Source organism: Ceratotherium simum, chromosome 26 (genome assembly GCF_057802395.1).
Source record: "Ceratotherium simum simum isolate JZ-2026a chromosome 26, ASM5780239v1, whole genome shotgun sequence".
NCBI lineage: Eukaryota > Metazoa > Chordata > Mammalia > Perissodactyla > Rhinocerotidae > Ceratotherium > Ceratotherium simum.
This window is the reverse complement of record NC_141925.1, coordinates 21,117,276-21,130,008: the sequence shown is the minus strand read 5'-3', so window position 1 is coordinate 21,130,008 and position 12,733 is coordinate 21,117,276. Positions and strand designations below refer to the sequence as shown.

Genomic DNA, 12,733 nt, shown 5'->3' with positions numbered 1-12,733 from the left:
GAACATAAATATTCCACATTATGTTTCACATTTGCTATAGATAGTGTCTTTAGAATATTAATTCTTACAAGTGTTTTTAATTCTTAAAGTGCTTTCATAGCTATCATTTTCTAGCTGCATGACTCACGTTCTGGCTTTTACCTGCTGAAAGTAATCACAGGTCAGGGTGGTAGCAGGAAGAGTCATAAGGGATCCTCAAGAGTAGGAACTGACTCCCAGTGGCACAGGGAACATTCCAGATCAAAGCAGGAGAGCAAGGGGCTTCTCATGGCAAGGATTCCATGGTTGGACACCACAGGAGAGGGGTTTTAGGGATTGGTTTCCAGCAGTGGGGCTTGTGTGAGACAAGATGTGGGAGATTCTGCTCAGAGCAGACAACTACTCCCAGCACTGCGAGAGTCCTGTCATGTGGGAAGCCAGTGTCCCTTTTTGCCTTCTTCCATTCTTAGAGGATAAACTCCAGAGAAGCTGGCATCCTAGGGACTGATGCCCATCCCAGGTGAAATCAGTTTTGGGGAGAGTCTGTCTCCATTAGGTCCTTGACTCCATAAGGTTGAGTCTGTGCAGCTAGTTCTCAGATACTGGCTACCCCTGTTTTGCAGGTGGAACCAGGCTCACAAATCTTCAGGAACCAACTTTCAAGGGCTTCCATCAAAAATAGATACACTAAAGGAAGAGATGGATGAAGCTGGAAATAAAGTAGAACAGTGCAAGGTAGGAGAATTTCCTAATACATATATACTTACATCAATCCTTTGGTTTTTGCAAATAATGGATAAAAGGTCAAATGTTTTTATTTTATTTAATGTTTTATTTTATTTAATGTTTTACGTAATTTCTATCAGAATACTCTGAATGATATTAGAGGTGGTTTTTATTTTCTGCTTCCTTCTTTCTTTATTTTCCAAGACTCGTCATTACTTTTTAATCAGAATAAAACAGTCTTATGAAAAATTGAAGTAGGATATTTGTTGAAACTTGACAAAAATTTCCAAACTTATTTAAAATAAAGAATAAGTGAAAAAAAGGAGAAAAAAATATAGCAAAACATAACGTAAAGTTACAGTAATTAAAACAATGCACAATAGGCACAAAAATAGATCTGTGAAATAGTATAGGTTTTCTAGAGTGAATGCTCTTATATTTTAAGATTGAATATATAGTAAAGGGGTCATCATATATCCATAGAGAAGGAAAGGATTATTTTTTAAATGTTTCTAGGGCAATTGGTTTGTAATTTGGGAGAAATAAAACTTTTTATCTCATAAAATAAATTCCAAATTAGATGATTAAGTGATCTCAGTCTTTATGCATCTATTTATGAAGATAGATGTTTATTCCAAATGTTATTTGAGGCAGTAAAGAAATAGGTCTTTGTTGAGTTTTAGGATCATCAGCCTAGACTCTACCTCCTCTTATTATTTATCATTTTCCAAAAAGGTTCTCTTTATTCTATTAGATAATGTTAGGACTATTATATTTTAGTTAATTCAGGTCATGCTGTAATTCACTCTTCAAGATAGTGAACCTTGATCAGTTAACTGCAGTAAGGTGACATGTTTAAAATAATATAGTGGGTAAGAATTAAAACTGAACTCACAAAGTTATACCATAACCTTTGCATTTAAGATATGGTGTTCAGATAAATGCTTCAGATAAAATAGTCTCACACTGGCTTATTCCTGTTCAGAAGAGTTGTAGCTTTGCCAAGGTCATTTACCCAGCAGTCTTCTTCATATCTGGTCTAATCTAGACCTAGTCTATTGGCTACTTATGGGACCTAAATTTGGATAGAGGTTTGGGGAGTCTGAACTGGTGCATTGTGGGCTGATGTCTCTTCTCTCAACTTTCATGCTGTGGCTTGTCATTTCAAATGGTGAAATTTTATGAAAATATTTTCTGTCTAATTTCCTGAGATCTAAGTTCTGTTTCACTGATTCTCTAGTGATGCCTGATCTGCTGTTTAATTAATTAGCATTGAGGTTTGAATTTCATTGACTATTTTTTCATTTCTGAAGTTCTAATTCTTCAAGTCTGCCTTTTTTGATAGTGCATTATTCTTTTCTAGTACTTCTTTCTTTCTTTTTTTTTTTTTTTCATTTGTGAGGAAGATCAGCCCTGAGCTAACATCCATGCCAATCCTTCTCTTTTTTGCTGAGGAAGACCGGCCCTGAGCTAACATCTATTGCCAGTCCTCCTCCTTTTTCTCCCCAAAGCCCCCAGTAGATAGTTGTACGTCATAGTTGCACATCCTTCTAGTTGCTGTATGTGGGATGCCGCCTCAGCATGGCCGGACAAGGGGTGTGTTGGTGCGTGCCTGGGATCCGAACCCGGGCCACCAGTAGCGGAGCGCGTGCACTTAACCGCCAAGCCATGGGGCTGGCCCCCTACTTATTTCTTTTTTAATGTCTTTAGTCATGTTATGTATACTTATTTTAACAGTATCTGTTAATTCTGTTGTCTGAAGTTCTCTGCGAGTGTGGTGGGAGTTTGCTCTATGGTGGATTGTTTCCTCAAGTGTTTTGCAATTTTGTATTATGAGCTCATTTTAAGAGGGACTTTGTCTGTGGGACTCCTGGGGATTGGGAGTGAGTCTCCCCACAGAATATTACCAGTCTGGGGCCATTTTTTTGTTGTTGTTGGTGGTGAAGAAGATTCACCCTGAGCTAATATCTGTTAGCAATCTTCGTCTTTTTTTTTTTTTTTCGCTTGAGGAAGGCTAGCCTTGACCTTGAGCTAACATGTGTGCCAATCTTCCTCTGTTTTGTATGTGGGATGCCTCCACAGCATGGCTGATGAGTGAAGTAGGTCCAGACTGCCAAAGCGGAGCACACAGAACTTTAACCACTTGGGCACGGGGCCGGCCCTGGCACCATTTTTAAGTAAACTCAATTTGAAGATTTTTGGACCACACATATAATAAATTCAAACTTCAAACCCTCAGGAAAGCCTGTCTATGTTTGTGAAATCTCTGGGAAAGTAAAACATTCCCTGTTTCTGAAAAATTAGAAACATTTCTTCTAATCCACTCTTTCATTGAGAGTATAGTTTCTCAGGAATCTTATCTTTATGTGTGATATGCATGTACCTGTCTCAGTTACAGTTCCTCATCTCACCAGGCCCAAGGCTTCATTTTCTGTCCTCTGACCTCACATGACTGCTCGACTCAAACACCTTGGCCACCAAAATTAGCACAGATTCACATCAGGTCATGCCCAGCTTCCATTCATATAGGGCTTTTCCTTCCTTCCTCCCTCCCTCCCTTCCTCCCTCCTGCCCTCCCTCCGTTCCTCTCTTTCTCCCTCCCTCACTCCCTTCCTTCCTCTCTCTTTCTTTCTTTCTCTTTGTTTTTTTTTGGGGGGGGGCAGGGGCTCCATGAATTTACTTCGTTGCTTTCCCAGTTATTCTAAAAGAACGTTTGTTACTCCTAACTAGGATTTCCAGATTTTTTCATAAATGAGAGGGCCTTCATATTAGTTTGTGCACCTTGATGCTAAAAACGGAAGGCAGTACATTTAAAAACAGATATATGAAATTCTAATGTGTGTGTGTATATATTCATATATATATGAAAATTGGAAATATATATACCCATTTGCCTCATCTATCACTTTTTAAAAAATTATTTAATTTTTATGTAAGCAATTCTCTTACATGAGTTCAAATATCAGAACAAGGTACAGTAAAGTCTTTCTTCCAACTTTGTCTTCCTTATACCTAATTTCTGCTGCCTTCAACAGGTAACCACTGTTATTCATTTCTTGCTTTTTCTTCAGAGATATTTTTATATAAATATGGCGATAAAAAGTTTTCCTCTCCATTTTGTACACAGATAGTGACATACCATAAGTAGTACTCTATACTTCACTTCTTAACATGGTATATTAACAATACACTTCGGAGATCTTTCCATCTCAATCCATAATAAGCTTCCTTATTTTTTTTGTTGTCCTAGTGTATGGGCGTACCAGTCAGTTGGTAAACATTTAATCTGGGGCTATTTCCATTGCATTTTGCTCTGAGCTCATGGAGGTTAATTCTCAGATGCCATTTTCTTTCAGCTCTTTTTTCTTCAATGACATATCTTCTCTTGTACTTGCCTAGGATCAACTCGCAGCAGACATGTACAACTTTATGGCCAAAGAAGGGGAGTATGGCAAATTCTTTGTTACGGTAAGCATTTCACCTTGACAAAATGTGAAAGCATTGTAAAATCTGAGTCATTTTAGCTTTTTTGCAAAAGATTTCATTTTTGGTTTTGCTCAGCCATTGTGTGTGTGTCCATCCAATGCTAACGTTACTTTTGTTTTTGAATGTGGGTCTGTTCTCAGTTATTAGAAGCCCAAGCAGATTACCATAGAAAAGCATTAGCAGTCTTAGAAAAGGCCCTTCCCGAAATGCGAGCCCATCAAGGTAATGTAACCTGCGTGCTGGCTAATGCCTCCTTCTCGCCTCTGCCACCTCTGCCTCTGTTCTTCTTTACCCTGACTTCTTTGCATGCATTTCCTTTGAATAAAACCTCTCTGCCTAGGAGGGCACTATTTCCCAGCATAATTTCATCTTTCCTTGCTGCATTTTCTAATTTCTTCCAAACTCCAATTAACATACTAATGGAACATTTGCAGTTCTTCCAAAATCTTCAGTTGAAGAGAAAGCTAGACCCTTTGGGGGAGTGCCCATATGTTTTTCTGTCTTCTAAATAGGCTTGCAAAATTCTAGCCTCTAATTATCCTTTTCCACATCAGATATCTGTTCCGTAGGGCTTAATTCTGGCCCTGTGATTCCAAGGGCATACACTCTAGGGAAAATATTTGGACTTTCCAAAAGGAATTTTAGAAGCCAGACTTGGTACCCCATCATCAGGCATTTAATCTGTGTGATTGAATTGTAAGACCATGACCACTTCTTTCAGACCTCTTCCTTGTCTTTACAGAGGCTCTTGTTCTTATCAGCACCCGTATTTGGCCCACCTACTCAAGCACATTGCAGATTTTACCCACAAGTTATGAGTGGACTGAACTTCCCCTGATGTTTCATTTTAATTGAGCATTAAAGCTTTTGATTCTAGTTCTCTCTGATTTGCCATCAGAGCCTTTACCAGCAGAGATCAGCAAACATTGTTGAGGCAGAACTTGCTCTGTCTTCTTTGGCCCTGTTATACTATTTTGGTTGTGGTATAGACCCAACATTTAGAGCTTAGGTTCCCCTTATGAAACCATTGGTCTTGAGCTGAAAGAGGATCAAGCCAGGTGCTGAGTGTGATGACTCTGTGATTGTGAAAGAGCAAGTGTGTGCGTGGGGTGTGTGTGTTGTGGATGTGCACACACACTGACTCCCTCAAGTATGCCACTTCACCCTTAAATTTCAAGAGGTCCCAACAGGTTCTAGATTTGTGCCTGAAAGATTTTGGATTATGGAATTAGAAAATTCTATATCTTGACTGGCTGCATAGCCAGATCGTCAGCAATCTCCAGTCAATGTGTCTGATCTACTCGGCCATTCTTCATAGGATGAGCTGCCCTTGCTTTTCCTAAGTGATCCAATTTCCTAGTTTATGGGTGATGAGGTTGAGTCACAGTGCAAAGGAATGAAGCTGTTGCTGAACATTCCACCTTGCATGGGGCGCCTTGTCTTGTTGGACAAGTTCAGAGCACCGAGAGCATGTGTTTATGGGATACCTACTGTGTGCAGGGCCTTGCATAGGACAAAATCGTCAACATCATCATCTTAGCCTTTGCAGGACTTAAAGTCTGGTTTGGAAGAGTTGACTAACAGGCACACAAAAGAGAAGATTTCTTTAGCAGTCCTCTTTTTTTTTTTAACTCCCATTCTATTTTTTCACCCAGGCTATTTTCCCTAGAGAAGTATGTCAGCAAGTCAGGGGGAACAGGAAGGGGTCAGGGAAGAGGTTTAGGATGGAAGAAGGAAAGCTGGCATGTGGGGAGGCAGCCAGTGAAGGAAATGTTATCCACCTTTCTTTCTTCTGTGGTTGCTGCCTTTACCTAAGCCTTGGATTTCAACCCCTTCCACCTCTGCCTGTCCTCACATCGACCTCTTGTCCTAGTCCTGTCTTCTTCTTCCTTTTTCTTCTTCTCTGTTTTCAGAAAGACTCAGAGTGTCCTTATGATAGAAAAGAAAAAATTGGACTCCACTGCCCGCCACACCCCTGCCAACCCTGATCTCACACTCATGGTCAGCTGACTTCGATTCTGTAACTCCCTACCTGTCCTCCACATGGTGTCCCATTTCATCTCATTCCCCTTCATTTTTCCGAGATACTCTTTGAAGGACTCCTTTCCATCTGCCACCTCCATTTTCTTATCACCTTCCCACCCCTTCACACTTTGCAGTCTGGTTTCTTCTCCCAATCACTCTGCTATTAAAAAAACCGTAAAAGGGCCGGCCCGGTGGCGCAAGCGGTTAAGTGCGCACGCTCCGCTGAGGCGGCCCGGGGTTCGCTGGTTCGGATCCCGGGCGCGCACCGACGCACTGCTTGGCAAGCCATGCTGTGGCGGTGTCCCATATAAAGTGGAGGAAGATGGGCACAGATGTTAGCCCAGGGCCGTCTTCCTCAGCAAAAAAAGAGGAGGATTGGCGGATGTTAGCACAGGGCTGACCTCCTCACACACACAAAAAAAAAAACGTAAAAACATTGCAATTCCCAAAGGACCAGTGACCTCTTCATTGTCAGACCTGGCATTCAGCACAGCTTGAGCCATCTCTTCTTTGTTAAAAGTTTTTCCCTCATTTCACCTGATTGTTTTCTTTCATTGTGAGGGATGTGTTTTCTCCATTTCTGTCCCCTCCCCAGAAGTCATCCTTTTGTGAGGCCCCATCCTTGCTCCTATGTTCTTCTCTCTCTTCCTCCCTCTTTCGTCTCTTTTTCCCTAGAAATCCCCTCATTTTGACAGCCTCGACTCTCACCTGCATCTTCATCCTCGCGGTCTCCTAAGCATCAGTTCCCTTTGATGCTGGCTGTCACCTTCAACTCAGCATATCTCCAACAGCAAACTGATTCTCCCCCACACCAGCAAGCCTTTCCTCCCTCCTGGTCTCCTTGATTCCACCATCTGCAAACAATCCAAGTTTGAAACCCTGGAGGCCTCTTGGCCCTCCTTTCTCGTACCCCATCGCCAGGTTCTGTCCATTGTCCCTCTGCTGTGCCTTCCTCTCCATGCCCACTGTCCCATTCTACTCCTTACCTTGTTGTCTTGTGCATGAGCTATGGGATAAAATGTAAATGCCCAGACTCAAGATCCTCCTGGTCTTTTCTCAGCCCATGTTTTCTCCATCTGTTTAGTTCCTATCTGTCTTCTAAGACCCCTTCCAAGCTCCCCCTTCTTTGAGAAGCCTTCTCTGACAACTGAAGCCAACAGTGAATACTTGTCTGCTGAATTGCTCTAGCATTTATGGTCTTCACCAGAAGTCGCAAACAGCCATATCTCTTATTTAAAAAAAATTTTTTAAACCATTGCCATCATTTAAAACCCAGGTGTTTTCATGTAACAATCCTGATTTCTGGCTTCTCTTGTAAGTTCAGAAGGCCTGGTGACACTGGATCTGCTTTCCCACGTGGCAACATGGATCTGGCACTGAGGAGAAGCTGCTGCCTTTCGGCAGACCACGTGCTCCCCAGCCTGATTCAGCACCTGTGGTGCCCATTTGGCCCCTGTAGACAATTGTGTTTGCGACCCTCGTCTATACCATTTTCTGCCATGACTTAGCAAACCTATCTTGTCTTATTAATGACTGTTGTATGTTCACATGTATGTCTAGTATTTTCTTTACAATTAGACTGCTCTCATACTGAGAGTGAGGAGTCTCTGTGAATTTTGTGTGTCTGCTGCAGGGCCTGGCACCTAAAAGGTCTATAGTTTGAGAGGCTAGCACCTTCAGTGGAGTTTGTCTCTCTTAGGAGTTATCTCTAGATCAATTTTTCTCACATCCACCCTCTGCCAACATTGGACCAAGGTGGGGGGTCAGCACACTGTTCAGTGTTTACTAGAAAGTTCCAGCAGGGGTTTGGAGTATGTGCGCCTCTCAGCATCGCAGGGTCAGGCATATGGTGGAGGTGATGGCTGGTGTCATTTGCACAGCTCCTCTGGGTGATTCTGATGTGTTTCCCCAGGGGAAGGGTCAGGGGGCCATTTTCTACCCATGTCAAGAATCATTGCTTTAGATAAAAGGGAAAAGTATTCAAGGTAAGATCTGACCTCTGAGGGAACCGTCCCATAGCTCTGTCTTCTGAGAAGAGCCAGGCCCCCCGGATGCTTTTCCTATTAGGAATTACGCTGGCCGGGGTGGGGCCAGAGACGAGGAGGGCTCCTGACAGTTCTGAGAGTGGCCTGCTCTTTGATTTTGTCCACTGCCTCCCTTAACCTCAACCCCTCCTCAGCCTCTACCCCATTTGCTCTTTCCGTCAGTTTTTCACTTTTCACAAGCATTCAAGTCTCCGGGTTTGTGGGGTTTCCCTTTCTTCCTTCTCCTCTGTGCAGACCACATGATGGGCCCAGCACCTGCTCTTACATAGGGAAAGTGTATGAGGAATCACTAGAGGAACATCACCTGCTTCGAATCCCAGATTCGAATAGCAAAGTGGCTGAAGGACAAATGTCCATTAACAGTGCTGGGAAGGATATGAGCCCTTGCTGTCATGGAAAGAACTAAGTGTTCCTCAGTGGCGTGTTTTTCACCAACTGGCTTTCCCTCTTTGCTTCGGTGCTTCTCCAATAGCACTAGATCTCTACAGCTCCCACAGGCATGCCAAGCCCAGCCAGACACTTCTTATTCTAATTCATCACATCTACTTCCTAAATTGTCATTTCTATTTTACTGCCTTTATTGTAGGCATTTCTGCTAAGCTGTCTCAAGTATTTTGTGGAATGAAGCAGAGCATATGACCTGAAAATAATAGAAAAGATTCCTTTACTGCTGTTGCACAGCTTTCAGTCTAAGCTGCTTTGGGGCTGCAGATACTGTGTTCTTTCCTACTCAGAACTTGATGAACCTGTTTGGGGATATGACATTCGGAAGCACTGCGTGTCATGGAGGTGTTGCATCTAATATGAGTTCACGTGGGACGTCTCCAGTCTTGTGTGACAAGGCTTGGCTTGTTTTTAAAATTTTAAGGAATTATTTCCTTTTTCACATTGAAGGAATCTTTTCCTCATCCTATAGATAGAAGACCATTGCTGCTTTGCATGGCTAGAATCAATGTCGTGTCAGTGAAAACAGTATGCTCAGAGGAATCCTTGGTTTTCACACAAGGCAGCCCACATGCCCATGTTAGCATGGGCATGGTGCCGGGTGCAGGAGCGCCATCGCAACTTCTCCTTGGCAACTCATGTTGGGTGCCACATAGGAGTGTTCAGGGCTTCTGTTCCAGAAGTAACCTCCCAGCCTGGGACATCTTTTGTGCTCTAGGAGATGGTCAATACCAACATCGAATAGAACAGATGTTTCCCCTTTTCCCAAAGCCTCGACTACCAGTCTGCTAAAAATAATCCCCTTTGGTAGTTTGGGGAGAGAATACCCTGGTGACACAGTGAGGTCATCGGGTGTCTTACTGAATGATGTGCTGCTCTCTAGATAAGTGGGCGGAAAAGCCAGCCTTCGGGACTCCTTTAGAAGAACACCTGAAGCGGAGTGGGCGTGAGATCGCACTTCCCATTGAAGCCTGTGTCATGCTGCTCCTGGAAACGGGCATGAAGGAGGAGGTGAGGGGCACCTCGCGGTCCCGCGTGCCACGTCTGCGTGCCCAGAGCACCCTGCCTCTGTCCACACAGCCACTGTCAGGACTGTGTAGACCAGTGGCTTTCAAGCTTTATTCACTGTGACCCACATGTAAAATTGAGACCCTGGTCATTATACCTGGTACAGATGCTGTAAATGACACAGAGCTTCACAGAGCAATATTTACCTTTCTTGCCTGCAGTATTCTGGCTTCTTTTTGTCCCATTTGATTGTTTCATTTTAGACTCTGGTTGTGATTTTTGAAAATGAATTTCATGACATGCTAATGGACCAGAGCTTCTTTGAGCTTTAGTTTTTTTATACCAGAATCTTACTTTTGTGTGGTACTGTGCAGTTTGGGGGCGGGGTTAGGGAGGGCATTTGCATACTCTGCGAACCAAGCAGGGCAGGTCTCATTACTCCTCTTGTAGAGATAAGGAAATCAGCATGCAGGGAGTTCATGCTGGGGCAGAGCCAGAATCAAAATGCAAGCCTGTTTTTTCCTTTTTAAAACTTTTTATTGAAGTATAACGTACATGCAGAAAAGTGTGCGTATCATAAGTGAACAGCTTGAGAAATTTTCACCAACTGCACCCACTCCTGTAATCAGCACCCAGATCAAGAAACACCCCAGAAGCCCACCTTGTGTTTGCTTCATGACTACCCCCCTCCCACAATGATGTGACCCCAACTTCTAATAGCCTAGATCAGTACTTCTCATCCCAGGCCAATTTTTTCCCCTCAGGAGACATTTGGCAAGGTCTGTTGACATTGTTGATTGTCACAACTTGGGGAGGTGGAGGAGTTGCTACTGTCATCTAGGGGGTAGAGACCAGGGATGCTGCTAAACATCCTGCAATGCCCAGCACAGCCCCCTCTACCGAGAATCATCTGGCCCAAAATGTCAGTACTGCTGAGGTCGACAAACCCTGCCTAGATTAATTTTGCTTAAAACCCGAGTCTTATAACCCCTGGTCCAATGTTTTCATAGTCCTGCCTCTCTTCGTTGACACTTCCTGTGTTTTTCTCCCCTTCTCTAAGTGACCTTTAGAGTGGTGAAAGTGAATAGCAGTCTAGTCTAACAATTTTTCTTGAGATGTCAATTTTTTAAAAATATTCCTAAATTTCAAAAATCTATAGCAGTCAACCTGTGGAAGTAGAAAATATTGCTTTTAAATAGATTTCTAATAGGCACAGGTGTTTTAGCAGTGGGGCAGGGCCAGACCTGGCATTGATTAAAAATGGACTCCTCTCTGTCTGTCACTCTACCCTGGGTACGTGCTAGGTCCTCTTCCTTCCTCCTGACAGCCCTGCAAGGCAGGCAGTGTTACAGCTGTTGTAGACAAGCAGGTGTGCTAAAGGGAGATGGAAGAGAGATTGCAGGTCGGAGGGCTCTTGCATCAGACTGTACAGCTGCTCAGTGTAAGGCTCACACCTTGAACTTGATGCTGATGGCTTTTCATTGTCTTTAGGGCCTTTTCAGAATTGGAGCTGGGGCCTCCAAGTTAAAGAAACTGAAGGCTGCTTTAGACTGTTCTACTTCTCACCTGGATGAGTTCTATTCAGACCCCCATGCTGTAGCAGGTGAGCTCCAAGGCGTCATCCTCAGGTGGTGGGCAAGTCCTAGCTCAGACAGATGGTCAGTTCAAAATCCAATTTTAATTTTAGGTTTAAGTGAAATGATCTCCTTATAGGTTTAAGTGACAAAACTGAAATGTCAAAGAAAACTGAAAAAGTGTGTATATACACGCTTTATACACACACACACATATTTTCTAATCCTGCTTTTTGTTTTCCTGAGGATTAGGTGAAGGTGAATATAGCAGATAATCCAAATATTTGGAGACATACTTTGTATTTTCTTCCCTTCTTTCACCCACAAAATCTAGATCTGCCTGGAGAAATGTCTATTAAAAAGATGGCTTTGAAGCTCATTTTATTTTCCGTTCACCTCTCAGTATATTTTGCAAGGGATGTAAATTGTTTTATGAGCGTTTCATTCTCTAACCTCTCCTGCCAAGTCATGATTTGTTCTGTGTATCTTGGAAGATTGTAATTGAGATCATTTCCCTTTGCAAAATAATATGTCCTGAGATTCCCAGCCTCACCCCATTTCAGACTCAAAGAGAGTATTAATAATTTCAGGTGCTTTAAAGTCCTATTTACGGGAACTGCCTGAACCTCTGATGACATTTCATCTGTATGAAGAATGGACTCAAGTTGCAAGGTAAGTTTAAAGAACACTGAGTTTTAAAAGTTAAAGGAGGGACCAGGCTGGTGGCATAGCAGTTAAGTTCGCGCATTCCACTTCGGCGGCCTGGGTTTCGCGGGTTGGGATCCTGGGCGTGGACCTACTCACCACTCATCAAGCCATGCTGAGGCGGAATCCCACATAGAAGAGCTACAACTCTACAACTGTGATACACAACTATGTACTGGGGCTTTGGAGAAAAAAAAGAAAAAGAGGAAGATTGGCAACAAATGTTAGCGCAGGGCCAATCTTTCTCAAAAAAAAAAAAAAGACGTTAACATTTAAAAAAAAATAGTTAAAGGAAATGATGTAATATTGTGTCCCATTTGTAAATCAGTTTATGTTCAGAGATCATAAAATAACATGAAAATAGCCTATTTGTTAAATATATGTACCCCAGTTCTTAAGTTTAGGGTGAAAATATCGCGTATTATAGTTATTAGTGTAGGAAAGTCACCACTTATGCATTGGCTTAAATTTGTGTGATTTATACGGATGAAGACAAATAGTGGTATATTGTATGTCTTCATATATAGATAGTATTACGGATTTTTATCACCTACTATGGACTTTAATGGATTGGCTGATCACAAACCCTTTTTCTATTAAGGAAAGCTCTGTAACTGGAGACAAATGTCATACTGGCCAGTGGCTATGTACCTGTTGAGCTGTGTGGAAACTTAGCTGTGCAATCATATAATGTTGACATTATTAGTAATAATAGTTAACACTTAACTGAGCATTTACTGT

General features: G+C 42.5%; 1 protein-coding gene across 4 annotated transcripts in view; it reads left to right on the top strand.

Moving 5' to 3' along the window:
• Positions 1-12,733, top strand: part of LOC101392595 (rho GTPase-activating protein 17) — a 93,900-nt gene that overhangs the window by 49,569 nt on the left and 31,598 nt on the right. For all 4 annotated transcript variants that reach the window (XM_087417158.1, XM_087417155.1, XM_087417157.1 and 1 more), the window contains exons 7-12: positions 603-714; positions 4,105-4,173; positions 4,332-4,413; positions 9,589-9,716; positions 11,205-11,316; positions 11,878-11,959. In XM_087417158.1, the coding sequence (XP_087273284.1) occupies positions 603-714; positions 4,105-4,173; positions 4,332-4,413; positions 9,589-9,716; positions 11,205-11,316; positions 11,878-11,959 (585 nt within the window). The remainder of the gene's footprint in view (positions 1-602; positions 715-4,104; positions 4,174-4,331; positions 4,414-9,588; positions 9,717-11,204; positions 11,317-11,877; positions 11,960-12,733) is intronic.